General features: G+C 39.1%; 1 protein-coding gene across 2 annotated transcripts in view; it reads left to right on the top strand.

Annotated features, from left to right (window-relative positions):
* GMPS (guanine monophosphate synthase) overlaps positions 1–25,183 on the top strand; it is a 52,123-nt gene extending 26,940 nt beyond the window's left edge. For both annotated transcript variants that reach the window (XM_058550436.1, XM_058550445.1), the window contains exons 4-16: positions 528–625; positions 3,190–3,293; positions 5,003–5,196; positions 5,452–5,617; positions 8,153–8,304; positions 8,942–9,115; positions 10,446–10,551; positions 13,169–13,284; positions 16,635–16,760; positions 19,646–19,761; positions 22,803–22,933; positions 23,863–24,035; positions 25,061–25,183. In XM_058550436.1, coding sequence (XP_058406419.1) covers positions 528–625; positions 3,190–3,293; positions 5,003–5,196; positions 5,452–5,617; positions 8,153–8,304; positions 8,942–9,115; positions 10,446–10,551; positions 13,169–13,284; positions 16,635–16,760; positions 19,646–19,761; positions 22,803–22,933; positions 23,863–24,035; positions 25,061–25,162 — 1,758 coding nt within the window. In that variant the 3' untranslated portion in view covers positions 25,163–25,183. The remainder of the gene's footprint in view (positions 1–527; positions 626–3,189; positions 3,294–5,002; positions 5,197–5,451; positions 5,618–8,152; positions 8,305–8,941; positions 9,116–10,445; positions 10,552–13,168; positions 13,285–16,634; positions 16,761–19,645; positions 19,762–22,802; positions 22,934–23,862; positions 24,036–25,060) is intronic.
* The last annotated feature ends 463 nt before the right edge of the window (positions 25,184–25,646 follow it).

Here is a 25,646-nt window from a genome sequence, read left to right as displayed (position 1 = left end):
TTTGAACAGATGAGTTTGGTTGAAAGACTGGATTTTCTTGCCCCTCCCATCCCCACAACACAGCTTTCTGCAGGCTTTCAGACTGTTCCTTTGGGGGCTGAAGATTAGAGTGTGGGAGCATTTATGCCTGTCTGCTTTTAACACAGCTGTTCTTGTTGTCTACTCTAGCTTTTTCTAAGCTCAAAGTACCTTTTTTAAATTAAACTCAGATGGAAGTATTAAAGAAACCTCTTTTTAACAGATGAATTAACTGAAATACACTAAATGGAAAATCTGCCAGTGTTTAACAGAAATTAACCTCAGGTCAGATTTCTAATATAGTTTTGTTTTGTACTGTGCCTCTTAATAACTGTATAATTATATATAATAATACCAAGTTATCTACATTTATCAAACTCCCCCCTCTTTTGGGGCACAAACATAACAGATATCTTGAAAACAAGGAATGTAAATTATTAAATTAACAAAATGACTGGGTAATTTTATTTTGGTTTATATTAACATCAATTTATTTTCTCTTTGAACAGATGATGAATAAGGTATTTGGAGGTACTGTGCACAAAAAAAGTGTTAGAGAAGATGGAGTCTTCAGTATTAGTGTGGATAACACATGCTCGTTATTCAGGTATTATAGATATTTTTAGATGAATAAGAATGGTAGTAAATTAATTTAAAGTTGGAGTTGTTATTCTTCAGTATTGGTGGTTCTGAATTCTTGGACAAAATTAAGGCCACAGTAGTGCCAAAGGTGTAATTGTCATATTTGTCTTCCAGTTGAGTGTCAGGACAGCACAGGACGGTGGTGATGCTAATTGGGAGTAAGGAAAACACTTGCGGCATAATTTGGGGCGCCTGTGCAGTCTCGTGTGGGATGGCACATTGTGATGCCAGCAGTTGTGGTTTTCCCTTTGCACTCTGGTGGAGTGTGATTCTAAATGTTAGTGTGCCAGTTGCGGGAAATGGATAATGTTTTAAAATGTCCTGCATCTACCACATGCATCTGTCTGCCTCTTCCCCCACCATGTCTTGCTGGGTACTTTTAGCATGCTACCCATCTGCTGGACTCCTTGCTAAGTATGTGTTGTATTTCCCTCCTCCTCTCTTTCTCTGCTATACCTGAGCATGGCTGTACCTGGAGCACTCTCTTTTTAATACAGTGAATGATTGATTTTATTGCTGGGTGACAATAGAGTAGGTGCTGTAGCTCTAATCTGTTTAAAAATTGGCGACTGAGCTGTTCACTAGCTTCCTAGCATCATTTATCTTCTGCTTTACCAAAAAAAAATCTCTGAGTTTTCATCATTTTTCTGAAAATGAGAAAACTTATGTTTTGGTCACTTTTTTGGCGGGAGTTTTTCCATATTTTGGGTATAGCCCGTTTTGTTGGACTACTGGTACAGTTACTCACTTGCTTGTTTTTGACCGAAATTTTATTTTTATTTTAAAATCACATTTCCCCCTAACCACATTAAATCTGTAACATGTAGGCTGATGTCACCTAATGAGCACGTCATTACTTATTATTATCATTTCTTAACTGTGCTAATTATTTTTAGTTATAGATTTGGTTTTTGTTTTGTGAGGAAGATCAGCCCTGAGCTAACATCCAATGCCAATCCTCCTCTTTTTGCTGAGGAAGATTGACCCTGGGCTAACATCCGTGCTCATCTTCCTCTACTTTATATGGGGCGCCGCCACAGCATGGCTTGACAAGCAGTGAGTTGGTGCCTGCCCGGGATTCGAACCTGCGAACCCTGGGCGGCTGAAGTGGAGTGTGCACACTAACTGTTGCACCACCAGACCGGCCCCTGTTTTGTTTATTAACATATGTTCTTAATGGCTTCATTGACTTGTGCCTAAATTAATTCTTAATGAATAGTTTTCTCCAAATTGGACAGATCAGAAATTTTAAAATCCAAGTTATGAACTTATTTTTATCTGACGAGTTATAATCCCAGTTTTTACAGAAAATTGGCTGTGGCTGGCTCTTCTTTAATATTGAGGAAGAGTAAAGATAAGTATATCTGTTCAAAGATTCTCACTTTTCAAAGGAAGATTAATAAAAAAGCCTCAGTTCCTCAAAATAATTTTACAAACTGAAGCTCCTCGTTGCCAAAATACTTTGCAATCCAATACTCCTTCCACTTCATAATGGAGAGGTGTTGCTTACATTCGTCTGTATCTCAAGTGACTGCTCTTGAGAACTGCTTCAGAAGTCTTGCTGGTGGTATATGACACTGCAAGAGGCTTAAATGTAAAGATCTAGTTAAGATTTAAAGTTTTTCTGTGTTTCTACTTCTAACAGTCACAAGCTATACTAATCCTAAACAGTGGTGGCTGCAAGAACCCCAAAACATCCTTTGGCTTTAATGTACTTTATCTTCTTGCTTTGTTTTTGATTTTTTATTTCTTAATATTATTTAACATCAAATCCTCATTCAGATTTTCCCATAATGTAAAAATGTCTTTTTATGGTTAATTTGTTTGAATCAGAGTCCAGAGAAAGTCCACATATTACCTTTGATTAATGTTACTTCCATCTGTTTTCAACCATGCCATTAATGCCTTCTGTTCTTAAGATAAATCCCAGTAGAGATATGTCAAAATTATTTTATAGCCTCTTGAAATTATTCTTTTTGTGTGTGTGGTTATACCGTCAACTTTATATATATATTTGTTTCAGTTTTCAGTTTTTACAGATTGCCTTTTTTGAGATTTAATATTCTTTCAGTGGTTTTATGATGGATAGAATAAGTTTAAATTCCAGCAGTGTTGCACTGTTAAAAATTTTTTTATTTTCTTAATCTACACATATGACAAGCTAGTATATCTGAAGTGAAAGAACAGACCTCTAATTATAAGAGGAGTAAGTTCTGGGGATCTAGTGTACAACATAGTGACTGCAGTGGCTTGTGTACTTGCAAGTTGCTAAGAGAGGAGATCTTAAATGTTCTCACCACATAAAAAAATGTTAACTGTGTGAGATGATGGATGTGTTAACCATCCTTATTGTGGTAATCATTTCACAATATATATGTGTATATCAAATCATGTTGTACTCCTTCGACGTACACCATGTTATATGTCAGTTATATCTCAATAAAGCTAGGGGAAAAGAGCAAAAGAATCCATTAATCGTGTCTTTAATTAAGATATTTGTGTATTGTGTTTTTTTTTTTGTATGTTTAGGGGCCTTCAGAAGGAAGAAATTGTTTTGCTTACCCATGGAGATAGTGTAGACAAAGTTGCTGATGGATTCAAGGTTGTGGCACGTTCTGGGAACATTGTAGCAGGTGAAAATTCTAAAACTTTTGCAGATTTCATTTTTAAAAGTTTATCTGGAGAGTCTAAGCCTTTGTTTCTATATGAGGTACTGTTCTTGATTTTTCTTATTTTTTAAAGATATTGTGAATGTCATAGGCTCAACTATTAATTTATGAAGGGAATTTAATATTAGAAAGATTGTCTAGAAGTCACTTACTGGTTTGCTCTAAAATACTTTTTAAAATGTTCTTTCTAGTGTAAGTTTTTCAGACATAAAATATAGCTGTTAGAACTGAGGAAACATTTGAGAACTGTCTGTCTTTCTAGCATGCTATATTCATAATTGCTCTTTTCTCTGCCCTTCTTAGGTAAATATAGGCATGTATCTCGGATGCCTGCAGAACCCCAGACTAAGCCCTCAGGACGCTTCTCTGACTCAGGATTGGCAAACTGACCTGTGGGTCAAACCCAGCCTGAAGCCTGTTTTTGCATGTCCAGGAACTAAGAATGATTTCTACATTATTAAAGGGTTGTAATAAAAGACAGGGACTGTATGTATGTGCCCCACAAAGCCTAAACTTTTTACTGTCTAAAAGTAAAAGGGAGAGACAGGATTTGCTATTGGATTGTACATGGAGTGGGAAAGAGAGAGTAGAATCGAGTTTTAACTCCCCAGTTTTTTGGCCTGAGTAACCAGAAGGATGAAGTTTCTATTTACCTGACGGGAAAGAATGCAGGTGTTTGGGTTTGCATGTTAAATTCAAGATGCCTTGTTAAACCTTGAAATGCAGGTGTGAGTAGGCAGTTGTATTTATGAGTCAGGGCTGTTGAAGAGAAAACTGGACTGGAGGTATAAATTTGGGGGTGTACCAATGTATGGGTAAAATTTAAGGTCATGAGAGTTTCAGCTCACTCATAATGTATAGAGAGGAGATTTAATTGCTGACTACTGGATGACTTTGATACGTAGAGATGGATAAGATGAGGAGGAACCAACAAAGAAGATTCAGAGGAGCAGACAGTGAAATAAGAAATGAAACAAGAGAGCGGTGTCCTAGAAGCCAAGTAAAGAAAGCGTGAGGTCCCTGGTGTAGTAGAAGAAGAGTTAGTGTGGGAGCCTGGCAGGCCTGGTTTAACTGCTCAGCTAGCTGCCGGTTCAGGCAGGTCTTGATATCTCAGAGCCAGAGACAGAGGTAATACTTGCACATGTAAAACATCTAGCCAACATCTGCTGCTTAGTAGATAATCAGTAATTTCTCAGAACCGTAGTAGTCAAGTCAGTGAAGCTATAGTTATGGATAATAGTATGCAAGAAAGAAACGCTTAGAATATTCTGACAGATCTAAGATACGAGATTCTTCTAATATAGAAAATTGGTAGCTGCACATTGCAGTTGAAAGCCGCATGGGACCAAGAACCAAAATTGAGTTATTGAATTAAATAGAGAAGATAATTGAAGTAACCTGAGTGGAGAGGGAGGGGACTGTGAAGTTGTCTCTGTAGGACTTAGTTCACTGTCATATAGTGCATTAGTTACTACATAAAGACCCTTAAAAAGAAAGTTTATGGCAATGTAGTTTTTACTTGTATTTTGTGTTTTTTTCTTTAGCTAAAAATCCACTAATTCCTATCAGTTTTCACATTTACAGAGGAAGAAATTGTGAGGAATTACTGTGGGTACTGGTTGAGTCTTTTCAACATGAAAAATTTTAAATTTGTGATTATTTTCTCTATAAAGGTATAGCAAATGAATCTAAAAAATTATACGGAGCGCAGTTCCACCCTGAAGTTGGCCTCACAGAAAATGGGAAAGTAATACTGAAGAATTTCCTCTATGATATAGCTGGGTGCAGTGGGACCTTCACTGTGCAGAACAGAGAACTTGAGTGCATTCGAGAGATCAGAGAGAGAGTGGGCACATCAAAAGTTTTGGTAAGCAGTTTATATCGGGAAGTCTACAAGTTTACGTCAGTAATGTTAGAACTCAGCGCTGGCTTCCCCAGCAGCCCCCAAATGTTTCTGGGCTATCATGTGCTTTGTGAGTTGTGCTGTTGCAGAGTGCTTTTTCAGTTAGCATACATACCTTGATACAAACGATGTTTTTAGGTAATGATTTAACCTGATAGTTTTTGTTTTCTTCTTGCTTATCGTACTTAGTTTGATTTTTCTTTTCATCTCACCCTGTAGGTTTTACTCAGTGGTGGAGTAGACTCCACAGTTTGTACAGCTTTGCTGAATCGTGCTTTGAACCAAGATCAGGTGATTGCTGTGCACATTGATAATGGCTTTATGAGAAAACGGGAAAGCCAGTCTGTAGAAGAGGCCCTCAGAAAGCTTGGAATTCAGGTCAAAGGTATTGATGAACCCCAGAAAAGTTAATTTACGCGTCAGGACTTGCATAATCACATCTAGCCTTATGGTTTAAGTGAGCACATTGCCGTAACCAAGTAGTTTTCCCAAAGAGCTCACAGTTGAAGATGGGTTTTATTTTTACATTGTAATTACTTCTGGTTCATGAGGAGTCACAGTATAAATTTTAAATCTGTTGATTACTCCTAATGTTATATATAGATCAATAAGGTACCATTTTCCAGCTACCATTCTGTTCCCTTCTACTCATCTCTCTCTTAAGTTATCTTTCCCCACCTATAATATTATTTATGCATGAGAATATCCAAGCCTTCCTACAACAGGTAGGGATGTGCAGATTATTTCACAAACAGAAAGGCTTATACAGAGGAGTGAAGAGTCTTTAGTCACTTCTTTTTTTAAGGCCATTAGTAAACTTCTTAGGCCTTAACTGCATTTACATTTGTGAATATCTTCTAAATTTTGTAAAAACAAGGTGTAATCAATAGTTATAGTGAAATCAAGTCAGTAGTTTAATGATACGAACCATACAGATTATTGAATTAATTAGAATTGATGCCAAAAGGTTGAATATAAAATGAAGATTTGTGGTTAAACATGAAATGAAGACCAGTCTATTTCTTTCTTTTGAAACTTCATTCAAATAACAGTACAGGCATAAAGCAAGTGTGATGCCACTGGACCAGGAGTAGAGGAGGTGATAGCAGTCTGATGGTTGCAGCAAAACGTTGGAAGGTAGAAAGCAGATGGATAGTGTGAATTTTTTCTGATAAGCTAATACAGCTTCAGTTTCAGGACCCCTCACTAGCCTAGCCTTTTCCAAAATGCTGGGAGGGACCTTAGTGTCTTCACATGGTCATATATTTTTATGAAACTTGCAAGTAAGATACTTAATAATTTGTGGTTACTTAAGTTCAGTTTCTTTTCACTCTGACCTCTCTATTGGGTGGTGTTAGAGGGGTGCAGGCATTTGGGGATTAGGCTAAGAAAAAGTTGAGTTGGGGATACCTGTAGTTTGGGTTAAGTGGTATATGCATGATTTGCAATCATTTCTGTGTATAGTTAAGTTCATGTTCGCCATCTTAGTACTGTGATTTTTTTTTTTTTTTTCGGTGAGGAAGATCAGCCCTGAGCTAACATCCATGCCAATCCTCTCTTTTTGCTGAGGAAGACTGTCCCTGAGCTAACATCTCTTGCCAATCTTCCTCCTTTTTTTCCCCCTTTTCTCCCCAAAACCCCAGTAGATAGTTGTATGTCATAGTTGCACATCCTTCTAGTTGCTGTATGTGGGACACCGCCTCAACATGGCCTGACAAGCAGTGCGTCGGTGCACGCCCGGATCCGAACCCGGGCCGCCAGTACTTAACCGTTAAGCCACAGGGCCAGCCCCAGTATTGTGATTTTTGAATTACCTAACTTGTTATTCTTTATCTGGAAGGGGGCCTCCACATTATAAAAATTTCGGCCCCACAAAAACCTACATCTGTCTCTAGTACCTGACATAGTAGAATGGAGGACTCCAAACGTTGAGGTGGGGGCTTAGGGGAGGAAGCCAACAGAGAGCAAGACTTCTGGGGAGGCTTAGGAACTGGGAGCATTGTCTTCCTTGTGGGCATGGTTCTCTGGGTGAGCCTAAAACGAATTGGTTGAAAATCTGAGAAGCAGGTCTTTTTGCTTAACACAGGAACAAACTGCTGCTCTCCCACCCCATCAGAAGACTTTGGGTTTATTCTCTAGAGAGGCTAAACGGGAGAGGCTTTGGACTGGGCGTATCAATACCAGGCATAGGTGAAGGTGGTAGTAAGCTTTTACATTAAAAACAGCAGGATTAAGTAAAAATCTCTGTACTGAATGGTGACTCTCTCTGTCCTGCCGCTTCCTTTGTTCAACTACCAGAATGCTGATAGGTAGGAGGTTGGAGGTGTCTTCTCTGGGGTCACTGACCAGCCTAAGAGAAAGACCTGCAGATTCACTCGTGGTCCTCCAGGAAAGAGCCAGCTGCTTTGTCATCTTATGGTGAGGTGCACCAGTTAGGGTTAGGATTAGAGATCTCAGTCAGTTTTTAAATACCTTGTTCTTAAATATAAAAGGACAGCCAAGGATTGCTAAGTATGGGTTCATAACCGTCAGTTTTTGAAGAGACGAGTCAGTGTACAGTTCTGAGGGCTTCAGTTCTGGTGTATGAACCACTGCTGTCCACTTCCTTGGGGCTGAGCTTCTTGCTGCGGTGTTTGCTTGTTGCTGTGGTGGAGCAGAGAAGAGAGGGAAAGCAATCGGCATAATTTATGAGGTTGTAGCTGTGGATCGGTAAATGCCACAGGATTCTCAAAAGAACAAGTTAATGAGTGCCTGCGTCTGGAATTGTTAGTCATGGTTTATTGGTAGTTCTGGAAAATATAGGCAAATTAAGGGCAGATCAAAAGATCCATCTAGGTTTTCTTGCTGTAGTTTGACCTGTTAGAAGATTTTTAAAAATTGTAAATATTAGTTTAAAACATGCTTCTCTTCTCTTCCCCAGTGATAAATGCTGCTCATTCTTTTTACAATGGAACAACAACTCTGCCAATATCAGATGAAGACAAAACTCCAAGAAAAAGAATTAGCAAAACATTAAATATGACTACAAGTCCTGAGGAGAAAAGAAAAATCATTGGCGATACTTTTGTTAAGGTACCTTTTTAATGTCCTCAGTGTGTACTATTTTTTTTTTTTTTTGGTGAGGAATATTGGCCCTGAACTAACATCTGTGCCCATCTTCCTCCATTTTATACGTGGGTTGCCACGCCAGCATGGCCACGAGTGGTGTAGGTCTGTGCCTGGGAGCCAAACCCGTGCCGCTGAAGCAGAGCACACCTAACTTAACCACTAGGCCACAGGGCTGGCCTCCAGTGTGTACTATTTTTGATGTGAATTTTAGTATGTACTTGTTTTCTTGGCTAAGAATTTTACTGTATATAGCTATTATTACTGACCAGTGGAAACTGTTTTATATTTTAAGAAACATGTATACTTATGTTGCCAGGCTATTGTTTGAACTGTTTAAGAATGGGTATTTTCAGTTGATAATAGACTTTACTTCTTTGGGTATTTCAGTGGCTAGTTTCCAGGCTCTTGAAGGGAATGTTCACATACCTTTTTGAATCATGTTAAAGCATATGTTCTTAAAGGAGTTCATTTTGGAAATTGGTGGATTTCATCTCTTGGTCAGTATTGCAAACGGACTCTGAGGAATTTAGCTGAAAGTATAAAATTTTGTTGTCTTTAAGGATTCATCTCTTAAAAGGCTGTTTTACTCTGTTGGTTATAGATTGCCAATGAAGTAATTGGAGAAATGAACCTGAAACCAGAGGAGGTTTTCCTTGCCCAAGGTACTTTACGGCCTGATCTAATTGAAAGTGCATCCCTGGTTGCAAGTGGCAAAGCTGAGCTCATCAAAACCCATCACAATGACACAGAGCTTATCAGGAAGCTGAGAGAAGAGGTAGAAGCTCATGAGAACTCTCCCATAAAGCCTCCTTGCCCTCCCTCCCTTAACCACTTATAAAGTGCATGGTTCAGTGTGTTAAGTATATTTGCATTGTTGTGAAACACATCTCCATAACTCTTTTATCTTGCAAAACTGAAGCTCTGTACCCACTGAACAGCAGCTACCCTTTTCTCCCTGTCCCCAGCCCCTGGCAACCACCGTTCTACTTTCTGTTTCTATGAATGTGACTCCTTCACATACCTCATAGAAGTAAAATCATACACTATTTGTCTTTCTGTGACTGGCTTATTTCACTTAGTGTAGGTCCTCAAGGTTCATCCATGTTGTAGCGTGTGACAGGATTTCCTTCCTTTTTAAGGCTGAATAATATTCTCTTGTATGTATATACACATTTTGTTTATCCATTTATCCATAGATTGACATTTGGGTTAGTTCTACTTTTTGGCTGTTGTGAATTGTGCTGCTATGAACATGGATTTGCAAATATCTCTTGGAGACCCTACTTTCAATTCTTTTGGCTATATACTAAGAAGTGGGATTGCTGGATCATATGGTAGTTGTATTTTTAATCTTTTGAAGGAACTGCTTATTGTTTCCGTAGCAATTACACCATATTACAATCCCACCAACAATGCACAGGGGTTCCAATTTCTTTGCACCTTGCCAACACTTGTTATTTTGTTTTTTTGATGGTAGCCATCCTAATGGGTGTGAATTATCTGTCTCTCTTTAAGCATCTCAGTGGATGTGAAGTGGTTTTGATTTGCATTTCCCTAATAGCTAATGATGTTGAGCATCTTTTCGTGTGCTTACTGGGCATTTGTATATCTTCTTTGGAGAAATATCTATTCAGATCTTTTGCCCATTTTTTAATTGGCTTATTTACCTTTTTATTATTGAATTATAAGTGTTCTTATGTATTCTGATTACACATCCTTTATCAGATATATGATGTGCCTTCTGTGGATTTTCTTTTCACTTTCTTGATGGTATTATTTGGAGAGTTAATTTTGATACACTAGTATGATGTTTTCTAATTGCCTTCTATTCTATTAAGAACTAGATCAGAGATGGTGAGTAGGTTTTCTCTGATTTATACTTAAAAGGTTTATGTTTAAAATGTGTTTCAAAGAGAAATAAGATTACTGAAATACTCATCTAATTGCTTATAAGCACATAGGAGGAAATACTTAAAGTTGAAGTTTTAAAACATGATTTTTTAGTCTAAGGTAAAAGACAGCAGGAAGAGCCAGTAATTTGTTACTCTTTGTTTTCTGTCATTTTGGTTACTAATTTGTATTAATTGTCTTTTTTCCTCCTGTAGGGGAAAGTAATAGAACCTCTGAAAGATTTTCATAAAGATGAAGTAAGAATTTTAGGCAGAGAACTTGGACTTCCAGAAGAGATAGTTTCTAGGCATCCGTTTCCAGGTAAAAAATAGAATTGAATTGGTTGATTTGTCATTATACCTTCATGGTGAAGAAAAATCAGTTCAGACAATTTTGAAATAATTTGTTTTCTCAGAAAATGTATAACTTGAGAGAAAGGAAGGGTGGGGAGTGCATAAACAAGTTCTTTCTAGTACCTACTATGTTTACTTCATTTTATTAAATACTCATTTTCCATTGTATTTATACTTAAATATTACACCATCCCTGTGATCTGGCATATAATGTTGCCATCAGATTAGAAAAGCAAGGCATAGAGAGATTTTAATCACGTTGCCACACAGTTATTGGTGTTAGAGCTAGGGTTTGCATGTTCTTTCTACTATACTATGATATATTCCATGGAAGACAGGGTTAAAACTCTACTCTCTGAATCCTTAGCCCATGGCTGACTCTTATGAATGGATGAACCACTTCTTGCACAATGCTGTATGTAACTAATTCATGAACAAATAAAAAATACTCAGTTTAGATTATCATTTGCTATCATATAGAAAAATAATTAAAGGTGGTATTTATTTGAAGTTAGGATTGAGGTTTTTTTTTTGTGGGGAGGATCAGCCCTGAGCTAACATCCGATGCTGATCCTCCTCTTTTCTTGCCAAGGAAGATTGGCCCTGAGCTAACATCTGTGCCCATCTTCCTCTACTTTATATGGGCCGCTGCCACAGCATGGTGTGACAAGCAGTGCATTGGTGCACGCCCAGGAACCAAACCCACGAACCCCAGGCTGCCGAAGCAGAGCTCGAGCACTTAACCGCTTGCGCCACCGGGCTGGCCCCCTGAGAGTCTTAACTTAGTCTTAAACTGAGCGTTTTTGTGATGAGTTGTTGAGCTTGGACAAATCTTGTACCTCAGTTTCTAGCTCTCTATAATACTCGTTAGGTGATGAGTTGAGGAAATATTCTAATTAAATTAAAAACATAGTAATAGTTAGCATTTTTTGAGTGCTAGTATGTGCTAGGCATTCTGCTAAATATTTTACACATATTGTCTTGTTTGATCCTCACAACAGAAACTATTGTTATCCTGTTTTACAGTTTGAGGACATTTAGGGACAGAGGCTAAGTTGCCAAAAGTTACGCAGGTGAGCTTTGGGGCCAGGATTCTAGCCCCAGTCATCTCACCTCAGAGCTTGTACCCTCCACTACTATATTGCCTCCATGAATAGTGTGACAGAGTTGTAACCATGGTGATCAGCACTATTTATATCCGTAAACTTCATGTCTAGTGATTTAAGGTGTGCAGTCCGTACCCTGTGTGTTGGCAGAGGATTGTGTGTGAATGTAATGGAGGGGGCCAAGCGGTCCTGTGTCCGTGGTTGTCATTTCAGTTAGATTCACCGGAGTTTTTTAAAGTCTATTTTATGTGTTAGGTTTTCTATTATGTAAGCTTTCATTGGCAAAAAGAATTTTGCTGCTTTAAAACTGTTTTTTATCAAGATAATCTTACCAATCTTAAATAAGCTGTTTATTCTAAAGATTTTAACATTTTCTGTTATTACAGTAAAGCAGCAGAATCCATTTTCTTATATCCATGCATACTTTGTGCTTTTACCCTTTTAAGTATTTGGTGAAATAGAAGTACCAGTTCGCATCTTTTGGGATTAAACCCGCTTTTGTTATGTGTTTGATCTTTTTTTTTTTTCCTGAGGAAGATTTGCCCTGAGCTGACATCTGTTGCCAGTCTTTCTCTATTTTGTATGTGGGTCACTGCCACAGTGTGGCTGATGAGTGGTGTAAGTCTGTGCCTGGGATCCAAACCTGCAAACCTGGGCTGCCAAAGCAGAGTGTGCCGAGCTTGAACTGCTCGGCCACGGCACCGGCCCCCTGAATTTTTTGTTTTTTTTTTTTAAATAGCATACTCTTCCTCCTAAACTTAGATTGGTACTTGAACCTGAGCTGTGATTAATGAGGTGGTTCGTTATGCTGTCCTTTTTACTTTTGTGTGTGTTTGAAAATTCCCTTAATAAAAAGTTTTAAATAGGGTGGCACATATATTGTGAGTTAAAAATATTTATTGGAGAATTTTGTGACACTTAATACATGGACTATCAAAAATAGGAGAATAGAAATCATTGATGTAAAGAGAATTGAAGCATTCTAAAAAATGATGAGTTGGGGGCTGGCCCAGTGGCGTAGCGGTTAAGTGTGCACGCTCTGCTGCGGTGGCCAGGGGTTCGGATCCTGGGCGCGTACCGACGCACCGCTTGTCCAGTCATGCTGTGGCAGCGTCCCATATAAAGTGGAGGAAGATGGGCACAGATATTAGCCCAGGGCCAGTCTTCCTCAGCAAAAAAAAAGAGGAAGATTGGCAGATGTTACCTCAGGGCTGATCTTCCTCACTGAAAAAACAAAATGATGAGTTGGATGGGAAAATAGTTACATTTGAAATGAAACACTTTAAAAAACTTACAGTAGTTATTATTGTAATAGTTATAATGTAAATTATCTCAATAAAACTGGAAAGAACTTAAAATGGCAGATGAATTTCAATTTTTGGAAGGATTTTATATTTTGTGAATAGTGCCATTTTTATATTAAATTTTTACATTAAATATAAAATTTATATTAAATATCATTGTTACTCTTCTGTTTAGGTCCTGGTCTGGCAATCAGAGTAATATGTGCTGAAGAACCTTATATTTGTAAGGACTTTCCTGAAACCAATAATATTTTGAAAATAGTAGCTGATTTTTCTGCAAGTGTTAAAAAGGTAATAATTTGCATTGAATTTGTATATTATAGGAGCTTTAAACAGACACAGCTAATAGCTATGAGGAATTGAATGGATTCTTGTACTCCAGTATATACAATGAATTCGTTAGGGTTTCATTATTTGAAAATTCAGGTAATTTAACTTTTGAAATGACTATGAAGTAAATATTCTACAGTGACTCTTAAATGCAGACCCCGCTTTCCAGCCATACAGCAGTTTGGGTACCCTGAGGTCCTAAAAATGCTAGATATGAAAGAGTGCTTGAAAATACTTCATACGTATTGCAAGAAAGTAAGGGAAACCATTTTCGGTCCAAATTGAGGATGAGTGGAAAAGTCTCCCAGTCCTTCTGTACATTGGTGCCAAAATTCATTAATCTGTGTGGTCTGAAAAACCACAAGCTAAGAATTCTAATTTAAAGTGGACCTTGGTTGGTAGTACTTCCAGTTGTCAGGCAAGAAGAAATGTGAATTCTCTTTGGAGTATCTTTGACCAAGCCTCAAAAATTCCCAGATAGCATTCCAGCAAATATGTGCTTACAATAAAAAATTACAAAATATGTATAGAAGTAAGTTACCATGAATGAGAGCTTGTGGAAACAACTAGCCAAACAAGACCGTCAGACACTTCAGATCCTGGAATTAGCAGACAGACAACGTGACGTACATAGAATTAAAAGAAGCAGTTGGTAGTCTCTTATCATGTACCTTATTCTTACTGTCAAAAATGACTAGGCGGGGGCCGGCCCGGTGGCGCAAGTGGTTAAGTGTGCACGCTCCGCTGTGGCAGCCTCGGGGTCTGCCAGTTCGGATCCCGGGTGCGCACCGACACACAAGCTTGTTAAGCCATGCTGTGGTGGCTTCCCATATAAAGTAGGGGAAGATGGGGCATGGATGTTAGCCCAGGGCCAGTCTTCCTCAGCAAAAAAAAAAGGAGGCTTGGCATCGGATGTTAGCTCAGGGCTGGTCTTCCTCACACACACAAAAAATGACTAGATGGCTTTGAAAAAAATTGAGTTCTAGAAATGAAAATAATAAAAACAGCCAAAAAGAGAATTAGTGAACTCAAAGACAGACGTTAAGAAATTATGTAGAAATCATAACAAGGCATCACAGAGAAAATATGAATAGAAGAGGTTAAGATAGAATGAGAGGATCAAGTTTAACACATGTCCAGAAGGAGATAATAGACAAAAGGATTTGAGTTTCTTCACAGTGGAGAAGGACACCATGCCTCAGATTCAGGAAATGTCACACGTCCCATCAGGATAAAGGACAAGAGTGTGACACCCAGTAGGTGGACTTGGCAAAACTGCAGACTGCCAGAGACCAAGCAGCTGCAGAGAAGGGACTGAAGACCCTGCACAGGAAAGGTCGTTACACTGGAATGCAGCAGTAAAAGCGAGGAGACTTCAAGTGCCAAGAGAAAATAATTGTGAACAATAGTGAACAGATAAACTGTCTTCTGAGAACTAGTGCAAAATAAAGACATTTTCAGATAAACAGAATTTACTACAAGCAGTCCGTTACTTAAGGAGCTAAAGAAGTGGTTCTCAACCCTGGCTGTGTATTAGCGTCATCTGGGAGAGGTTTCTTTTTTTGTGTGAGGAAGATCAGCCCTGAGCTAACATCTATGCCATCCTCCTCTTTTTGCTGAGGAAGACTGCCCCTGAGCTAACGTCTGTTGCCAATCTTCCTCTTTTTTTCCCCCCTTTTTCTCCCCAAAGCCCCAGTAGATAGTTGTATGTTATAGTTGCACATCCTTCTAGTCGCTGTATGTGGGACGCCGCCTCAGCATGGCCCCACAAGTGGTGAGTTGGTGCGTGCCCGGGATCCGAACCTGGGCCAGCAGTAGTGGAGCATGCGCACTTAACCGCTAAGCCATGGGACCGGCCCCCCCCGGGGGAGCTTTTGAAGTATGCTGTGCTTGGGCCTCTCCTAGAGTTTCTTACTTAATCTGGGATGGGACCTGAGCGTACCAAGTAATTTGAGTGTGCAGCTAGCATTGAGAATCACTGTTTTAAAAGACTGACATTAGTGAAGCAAAGGGTCCCAGGAGAAAGGTCTGAGATACAAGAAGGAATGGTAAGCAAAGAAAATGGCAAATGAGTAAAATTGAAACAAACATAGACTATATAATAAAAATAATCTCTTGGGGCCGGCCCCGTGGCTTAGCGGTTGAGTGCGCGCACTCTGCTGCTGGCGGCCCGGGTTTGGATCCCGGGCGCGCACCGCCACACTGCTTCTCCGGCCATGCTGAGGCCGCGTCCCACATGCAGCGGCTGGAGAGATGTGCAACTGTGACATGCAGTTATCTGCTGGGGCTTTGGGGAGAAAAAAAGGAGGAGGATTGGCAATAGATGTTGGCTCGGAGCCGGTCTTCCTCAGCAGGAGGAGGAGGATTGGCATGGATGTTAGCTCAGGGCTGATCTTCCTCACACAAAAAAAAAAATCTCTAATTTTTGGTGTTTGTTAAACAAACATTCTAACAATATACGGCTAAAATAGCACGTAAGCCATAAGGAGATTGATTGGAGTTAAAGCATTCAAAGATGGTTGTGTTGTTTGCCAGGAGGGCAGAGAGATTGATCTCTTTTAAGTATCCCTGTTAATACTTCAGGAGAACTGCTAAAAGAGTAAAAATAGAGGGTTTAGCTTCAAAACCGGTAAAGGGGAAATAAGTGAGCTGGGAGAAATCGTCATTTCAGAAGAATGTAAGAAAGGAGAAAAATGTAAAAAGTGGAACAAATAGAAACTACTGAAGAAAATGGTGGAATGGCATCCAACCATATCATTAACCCACAATTAATTAAAAGGACTAATGGCTCTAGTTAAGACAGATTGTCAAACTAGACTGAAAAGTAAAATCTAACTATAGTCTGTTCACAGTAAAATCTAACTATAGTCTGTTCACAGTCTATTAGGGATAGAAAGAGTGAAAGTAAAAGAATGGAAAAACATACCAGGCAAATAAACCAAAAAAAGGGAAGTAGGTAGAGATATATTCATTTCAGACAAAATTGACTTTATGGCAAAAAGTCTTAGAGATAAGGAGAAGCTTTGACTCATGTGAGGTGTGTCCCTTGCTGATGACAGAATTAAATCCTCGATGTATGTAAATCTAATCTGTATTTCTTATCCTGATATTTAACTTCTCATAGCCCTAGCCCTCAGGAATGAAGTTCTGACATACTACAAAGCACACACAAGTCAAAGAGAAATAGCAGATAGGTTCTATTCGTATAAACCAATAAGTGTAGATACATAAGATAGTAATAGATACCAAAAGAGTGGATACCTTGTCTCTTGAAACCTCAGGAAATGTAAATGTCTCTTTGGTCCTTTTAGCCGCATACACTGCTACAGAGAGTCAAAGCCTGCACGACAGAAGAGGATCAGGAGAAGCTGATGCAAATTACCAGTCTGCATTCGCTGAGTGCCTTCCTGCTGCCAATCAAAACTGTGGGTGTGCAGGTGAGCTGTGTGAATTCATTGACCTGGCTCTTTCCAATAATATTGAAATAGGAATGACTTAGGAAAATGAAATATGAAAGTATGTATCAAGTTTAGAAATGTGTAAAAGGCAATATTTTGTAGAATGTTTATGGGGTGAAATATTCAGGCTGAGATTTTGTAGCTTTGGAACATGTCATCTCCAAACAAAAGTAAAAATTCAAAGGCTGATTTGCTATAGGCTTGGCTTGCTTGCTTCTGCCTTGAGGGCAGGTGCCAGGAGGTCATGTCCTCATTTGTCCTTCTTGGTGTGAAATGTACTGTGGCTTTAGAAGTCTTTAATTGCAAGAAGCCTCCAGATGAACATGTTACACCGTTTAGGTCTTGTCTCAGCCTGTGTATTAAACCAGTGCTCTCTGCTCTTCACCATGTCCTCTCTCTCTTAGCTGTGAATATGCACAACTAACATTTTTTGCATTTATCGTTCTGTCTTTCCAGTTGTGAAAGCATGTGAGGATCATATAGTTCTCACTTTTAAAATGCCATTCATAAATAGATTGTTTTAAGTTCTCCTTTACCTTATAGGATCCTCAAGTGAGTTTCTGGGGAAAAAAGCTTGGGAGAGTACGGAAGAGGAAAGTTTCTTTTTTGATTTTTAGACTTTGCAGTTAAATGAAAATGAGAAAGAGTGTCAGTAATTCAACTTAAAATGGTGTGAGTGCCGGTTACTGGGTTATGTGTTTGTAATGGCTTCTGTTAGTAGAATTATGTGTGGGAAGAAATGAACTCTGTTATAGAGTTTATTTATCTAAAACCTAGTAAGTGTACTCTTTTTCTTAAATACATGAATCTGAGCCATCAGTTTAAATTCCTCCTCCTCCTGGATTCATGTAGCTCTGTCTATAAATAAGACAATAAAAATTCATTGTTACTTCTAAATTAAACTGAACTATTTCATTTCATGGAAGTAGTAGGGCCAGCGGTTCTGGTGACAGAACTCTTGTCCCCTTTCCCTCTTCTTAAAGGTGATGTGCGTAAGCTACTTATATCCCTTCTAAATCACTATTGAAATAACCCTGCCTGGAATTGTAAAAATAATTTTCTTCCTTTTGGTTTTGTTTGGATTATTTCATTGATCATATACAGATTGATTTTGAAATTCATGCTAAGATGTCTACAGAGGGATATTACCCTACTATATGAAAATCAGAGCAGACAGGTTATTTGATTCTTAAAAGTTTTCCTGGTCCCTAGTGATCTGTTACAGAGAACTTTCCACTCTGTATGCTGACTCCTCCTGGGCAGGGAGTACATTGAACTAGTGCCCAAAGATATGTTTGAGGTAATTTGTTGGGTGAGTGACTTTTTTAGAAATGAAGCTTATTTAGGTTCCACTACTCTTCTTGTCAGAATGCAAGTTTCTTTCTTGTCAGATATCGAACTTTATCCTAGTCTTTTTGAAGCTGAGACCCTTGGAAGCCCAGATAAAAATCATAATTCATGGTTAGTATAGCAATGAAGCTTATTTTCTAAATACCAAAATAAACCATACTTGTAAAAAACAAATCAAAATGCAGTACATAATAAAAAGTAATTCTTCCTATTCCCATTCTCCAATTGTGTGTCCTTCTAGAAATGTTTAGTTTAAAAAGAAAATAAAGGGAATTATAGACACACATTGTTTGTCACCCTTTTTCTTTTTTTTTTTTTCTTTTTTGTGAGGAAGATCAGCCCTGAGCTAACATCCATGCCAATCCTCCTCTTTTTGCTGAGGAAGACCGGCTCTGAGCTAACATGTATTGCCAGTCCTCCTCCTTTTTTTCCCCAAAGCCCCAGTAGATAGTTGCATGTCATAGTTGCACATCCTTCTAGTTGCTGTATGTGGGACGCTGCCTCAGCGTGGCCGGGCAAGCGGTGCGTTGGTGCACGCCCGGGATCCGAACCTGGGCCGCCAGTAGCAGAGCGCGTGCACTTAACCGCTAAGCCATGGGGCCGGCCCCCCACCCTTTTTCTTTTAACTGAACATCATGAACTTCTTATCTTTTCACGTCGTTACACGTAGATTATTCTTAACTGCTGCCTTATGTTCTGTGTATGGTTATACCATAATTTATTTAATCGTTCCCCTACAATGGACATTCAAACCATTTTCAGTTTTTCACTATTACAGACATTTCAGCAAGTAACATCTTACTTCTTCAAGCAGTTACTCATGTGTTTCTATAAGCTCATTTCCTGGAGTAAAGAGCATGTACATTTTAAACTTATGGACACTATCAAATTAGCGTTCATGTAGTCTGAATTCTCATATTCTCAGTGTACTGGGTGTTAGGTAGTTATCTAGTGAATCTTTTTAAATTGATTTTTAGTTTGATTTTTTTAAAAAAGCAAATGTCTTGGATTAAACAGGACGAAAGAAAAAAGAATCTCTTATTACCAGTTCTATTAACTAATATTTTTAAATTAACTTTTTAAGCTCATTTTTAAAGAAATTGCTAAGTAAATATTCCTGAAATTATTTTTATCTCCAACTTAAGAATCCTTTATCCACTTAAACGAGGGCGCTCTTGCTGCCAATTACATGTGTTGCCCCTCCGCAGTTGGGCCGGTATTTGGAATGAAATCTCAGTGGGCCTCTGGCATGTGTTGAAAAAATTCTTGAAATCACCATGACACTTTGTTTATGTCTGAAGTGATTTATATAGAATTTAATGTGAATTTTAATGTAGGATTTTTTTATTATCATTAGAGAAGTATCCACATATACTTCTATTCAGACATGTTTTTGTTCAAAAAACCAAAACAAAATTACTATTAATGGTGTCACGATGCATGAAATATTTTCCACTCTGTCTTTTGACTTATATGAAACCATTAAAAATTATCGGTTGGATTTTTATCTTCAGGGGGACTGTCGTTCCTACAGTTACGTTTGTGGAATCTCCAGTAAAGATGAGCCTGATTGGGAATCGCTTCTTTTCCTGGCGAGGCTTATACCTCGCATGTGTCACAACATCAACAGGTGTGTTCTCCAGGGGCAGAGGATGAGGTTAACGGAAGGATGTGTTTTTAAGGTCTTCCCACTATTGCAAAACCAAAAGGCTCAAGTGTAGATATAGGGATCCACTTAGGTACCATTGAGCAGATATTTAATAATACCGGTGTTTTGTTCTTTGATCACCATGCAGTCATCTGCTTATTTTAAAAAGATTTTCTTTATTAAAGGAAAAATAGAAAAGATTTTTTTTTTAGTATAAAATGTTAAAGGCCAGTGTTGAAACATGTTTTCCAAATTAGCAGCTTACGCTAGCCCATTGGTTTTATGGTAACGTGTTTTATTCTATAAGGATTAAAAAAAAAAACATGTACAGGTTATAGAATTACCAGTAGGGACTTGGTTAATTTAATAATAATCCCAGGGAAATCAAAGAAAAAGGCATATGCCAGATATTATTAAAATAACTACATTAAATGTATAATTTATTTTGAATTTAGTTTTTCAGATCCAGTTTTCCTTTAATTAGCACATTAATTTCTTGTTGGATATATCAACAGCTGGTTTATAATCTTTGTGTAATAATTGCATTGTCCCATATACAGTTCAAAAATCTCACTTGTTTCATACCAGATTGCTAATTAAATGTTCTTATTTCACAATTGTTCACTCTCTTCTATTTTCTTCATGGGTATTAGGTAGTTAACAACTAAAAAGAATTACTTGAGGTTTCAGTTTACTCAAATTTGCTGCAGAAATTAGAAACCTCCCTGTTGGTGATCACCTGGCAGGGTGTGTGTAGTTCTTTGCTTACCTGCTGGTGTGGCCTTTGAGACAGAGTCACAGGGAAGCCATGTTTTTACTGATGGAAACAAGACCATTGAGAGGCTTACTCAGATGAACCTAAGGCCCCCAAATCCAGGAGCACCTTTAATACACTGAAAAAAGTGAATTATTAATAAATAATGGTAAATTTGTAATTGCCTATTTTGAATGGAGATAATTGTCTTGGTTAAAATAATGGTTCATAATTTATTGTCTGAAGAATGCTGATGATACCTAAATAGACTTTATAGGTCATACAGAAAATTCCCTTTCCCTCTCCTGCTTTTACTATGTAATTAGTATGTTCATTTCACAACTATAACAGTTGCATCTCTCTCTCTCTCTTTTTCTTTTGCCAAAGGGCACTCACCCTTATTTAAATTTTATCTCTGTCCTTTTATGTGCTGGTTTCTCTGCCTGTCTTTTCTTTTTTCCTTCCATATGTTTCTCCCTCCTTTCCCAACCCTCCTTCCCCCCCCAAAATAAAAAAGTCTAACAACCAACAAACAAAAATCTAGATTTTTAAATATAGACCTAGCAAGCCCTTGAAAGAGTCTTGGTGAATTTTAAATTTCTTTGCCAGGGTCCTTTTTGGGAATTGGAATTTAAACAAAAAAAAATTTTCCATCTTTGCAAGGACACCCCCCCCTGCCCCCCCCAGTGTGCACTGTGGAGTCTGTACAGAGAGGGCTGCTCCACTTTTACTGTTCTGTACGGCGTCGAGACTGCCTGTCCCTGTGCGTTCTGTGCTCACTCGTGTTTGTAAGAAATAGGACAAAGAGAGCGAGTTGGTGGCAGTCTCTTGCCTAGTTGCTTTCTCCTCTAAGAATCGTTTGTGAACTCCAGGAACTATATTGTTTGGGAGACCTGTGGTTTACTTTGTGTGCATGGGACAAAAGCCTTCTTCCTGTTAGGGTATGTTTGGAAGGAAGCAGTGAAGTAGTTGGTGGTAGTGTGGTTTTGATCTGATGCCGTTTTTTTCTGTAAGTTTTATTCCAAGTACATATTAAGAAAAAAGAAAACACATTATTGAACTTCATCATGGTAGTTGCCAAGGGAACCTCAGATTCTTTGCTAAAGACTGACAGGGCCAAGGAAAAGGGACAGTTGCCTGCTGGCTGGAGTTGGAGTGGGGAGAGGTAGATCGCCTCTTGTTTTCTGGGTGAAGGTTGTGAACAGATCCTCCACCCCAGTGGTAAGCTTCCCCTGAAGTTGTGATGGTCTGATCTCAGTTTCCTCAGGCTCTGTTCCAGACTTTTATTAACACCTGCAGTGTATCTTCATAGTTTTCAAATAGGCATTTACTTAAAGCAGTAGTGAGTCATTCCTTTTGGAAGGAAATGGTGGGATACCAAGTTCTATTTTGGTGACATATTTAATAAGGTAGAAATGAGAATCTTTCTTTGGGATTAGTGTTTCCCAAAGTGAAAAAAAAGATTGAGTGGTCAAATAAGTTTGGGAAATTCTCTGTAGCCTCATCTTGGAGGTTCCCTGTGCATATTAGCATGTTACAGTTTCTGGAGTTTTGTCATAAAACAGCCTATTTGTTTGTTCATCTCAGTGTCTCCCCAGGCTTATGTATATTAATTTCCTAGGGCTACCATGACAAATTATCACAAACTAGGAGGCTTAAAACAACAGAAATTTATTCTCTCATGTTCTAGAGGCTGGAAATCTGAGATCAAGGTATTGGCAAGGCCATGCTCTCTATGAAGGTTCTAGGGGAGGGTCCTTCCTGCCTCTTCCTAGTTTCTGGTGTTTGCTGACAATCCTTGGCTTGTGGCAGTATAACTCTAATTTCTGTCTCCATCTTCACGTGGCCCTTGCCCCTCTGTGTGTCTGTGTTTGCAGATTTCCCTTTTCTTAGGAGGACACTAGTCATTGGATTAACGCCCACCCTGGTCCGTTATGACCTTATCTTAACTTGATTACACTGTTTGACCCAAGGATTCCAGGTGGACATGAAGTTTTGGGGACACTCTTCAACCCAGTACATTATATGAAAAGGGGATTGTGATAATCACAATACCTTTGCACACTGAGATACTAGTATTCCAGAGAATCTCTTTGAGGAAGGTACACAGACCATAGACCCTTCTATAATCTTGTATCGTATCCTCCCCATGTGGGGGTTTGAAGGGTAGGAGAGGGGCCTAAGAAGAAATACAAAGAGTGTTACTCTGTGTGCCTTGCTTCTCATGCTAAAATGTAATTTGTCTCTGATTTTCACCTCTGCCTTCTAGAGTTGTCTATGTATTTGGCCCACCAGTTAAGGAACCTCCTACAGATGTTACTCCCACTTTCCTGACAACAGGGGTGCTCAGTACTTTACGCCAAGCTGATTTTGAGGCCCATAACATTCTCAGGGAGTCTGGTAAGTTGCTCATTTTGTGTATCACTGCATGCTCTAACTAGAGGGTGGAAGCTTGGTGTCATGATTTCTAGTAGGAGGATGCAACTTTTAATTTTTAGATGCTTTCGTTATTATTATTCATTTCTGTGGATAGTTCCATGATGTTGCCTTCTATATAAAATTTATTCACCTTCATGTTCATTTGTGGACATATGCCGAGTGGCAGAAAATTTGCCCAACTTGCACGTTCCTAGCTGAGGTTGAACAAGGCACTGTTTGCCTTTTTGTTTCAGCTCTCTTACTGTAAACAGGTGTCCCTTTGGTAGTCTATTTAGTGCCATATTTTTTGCATTTTTGTGAATGATTTCACTGTTTAAAATGTCCCCCAAGCATAGTGCTGAGATGCTGTCTAGGTTCCTAAGCACAGGGAGACTATGATGTGCCTTATGGAGAAAATATGTGAGTTAGATATGAATTCGTTCAGATACAAGTTATAATGCTGTTGGCTGTGAGTTCAATGTTAATGAATCTACAGTAAATATTAAATAAGGTGTCTTTAAACAGAAACGCTCATATATCAAGGTTGTGTATTGATCGGTTGGTGAAAATGTTGTGACCAGAGGCTCAGAACCTAACCCTATAATTCCCCTCTGGCCAGTAGCCCAGGACTTGCCAATTCAGTGTCTACAGTATAGAACATAACTGCCATGGACAGTGGAAATTGACTCTTTCTATATCTCACATCACTGTGACACGTCACTGTAGTCATCAAATTCTGTTACTTGTGTCTGTGACTGAGTTTACTAACAGTGCTGCAAGAGGGCCTGAACACAGCACGCGGCCACAGTCCTAACTGGTGTGTGTAAGGATGTGGTCTTAGATGCTGTCTGGGGGGATTTACTTGAAATGAACATGGTGATCGGTTCCACGTGTTAACTTCCTTTCTCCAGGGTATGCTGGGAAGATCAGCCAGATGCCGGTGATTTTGACACCATTACATTTTGATCGGGACCCACTTCAGAAGCAGCCTTCATGCCAGAGATCTGTGGTTATTCGAACGTTTATTACTAGTGATTTCATGACTGGCGTACCTGCAACACCTGGCAATGAGATCCCTGTAGAGGTAATTTGTGTATTGTTTTGTAATGTACACACACCTTATAATATGGTGAATGGAACAGGCTATGACAATGTTGATATTTCTGGGGTGGGTTTTCTGTTCATAAGATAGGCTCTTGTTTTTTTATCTCCACATAATTGATTGCTTAAGGCCTTTTTCTACTACAGTGTATTAAATTTGTTGTACCCCTCTAGATGTCTGATTATTATGTGGAGAGTAACCAGCTCTAATCTATAATTTTGTCTAATCTTGCCAGCCTCTACCTTATAAATAGTATTCTCCAAGTAAAGAAGAAAACCTTAGGGGTGAAGAAGAGTTTATTAGACATAAAGATGAGATTTGATGGCATTATCACCAGACGCCCATGAATTGCTTAATGCTCTGCCTACCATCTCCTTCTCTTGTTAACTCTCCACCAGACTGTTCCAAAGGTGTATTTGCATAATAGCAAATGAAAATCAAAATAAGACTACTAGTTCCAGTGCTCTGATGCAAAGCTCTGGTCCTAGCCAGATAGCTGGGATGGGGAATGTGGTTTAGAGTCTCTTTTCCCTTAGGCTCAAATTTGCCAAATCTCTGTTCAGTCAAGTGACCAGGCCTCTCTCTCCTGTACACTTGGCAGTTGGTTATTACAGTGCATTATGTGGCCTCAGAGTTGTATCTTTAAGCCGCAGATAATTTGTGAAGCATTGGCTTACACACACAAAGTCACATGCTTGGGTGTACAGCAGTGACAGATTGCTGTAAATGTTCTAAACACTTGCTGTAGACCAGTGACAAATACGATTTGCAGACTGGCACCTATTTGCAGGCTGCACTTTGAGTAGTACTGAGTTAAGTCCCTTAAATCTACAGAGGAGAAAATAGGTTCACTACATAAAATTAATCAGAGATTATCCCCTGTACATAGAGGACAGGCGTGAAAATAGACCACATCTTAATTTCAAGTTGCAAATGCAAGCCCTCTAGGTCTGTTGGATATGCAGTGGGTCCTGACTCTTCTATTTATAATCTTTGTTTTATAACAGGTGGTGTTAAAGATGGTCACTGAGATTAAGAAGATTCCTGGTATTTCTCGAATTATGTATGACTTAACGTCAAAGCCCCCCGGAACTACTGAGTGGGAGTAATAAACTTCTTGTTCTGTTCAAGTACTGTGTGCAGTTTAAATTGATTAGAAACCATTCCCAGTGTTGACATGCAGTGCTGTGAAACGAGTTCCTGGAGCAGCTGCGTCACGTCTGAGTCTCTGCAGCAGAAATTGACGGCGTGCAAGCAAGCTGAGTTGGGGAGAACTGAGAGGGCCTTCAGAGCCTGTGCCGGTGGAGGCAGAGCACCACCACTGGCACTCAGCAGGTCCACGCTGCTCTGCCTCTGCCTCACTTGTTCTTATGTGCAAACTCGCTGCTGCTGTCTGTGTCTGTCAGCAAGATGTGTGAAGGTGGGCGAGTGGGGGATAGTGACGGGCTCTGTCCCTTGCCAGTTTCTGAGAGCTGCCAGACGACACCGTTATTTACCAGGGCGACTTAGAATCTGTTCCTTTTGGAGACTCTGAGTTTCCCTGTAAGTAGCCTTATTCCTCCAGAGGTTGGGGGAAGGGATGAACATATCAGA

The sequence above is a fragment of the Diceros bicornis genome, chromosome 2, assembly GCF_020826845.1.
Source record: "Diceros bicornis minor isolate mBicDic1 chromosome 2, mDicBic1.mat.cur, whole genome shotgun sequence".
Lineage (NCBI taxonomy): Eukaryota > Metazoa > Chordata > Mammalia > Perissodactyla > Rhinocerotidae > Diceros > Diceros bicornis.
Note: the sequence above shows the minus strand (reverse complement) of the source record. Positions and strands in the feature narration are given on the sequence as shown.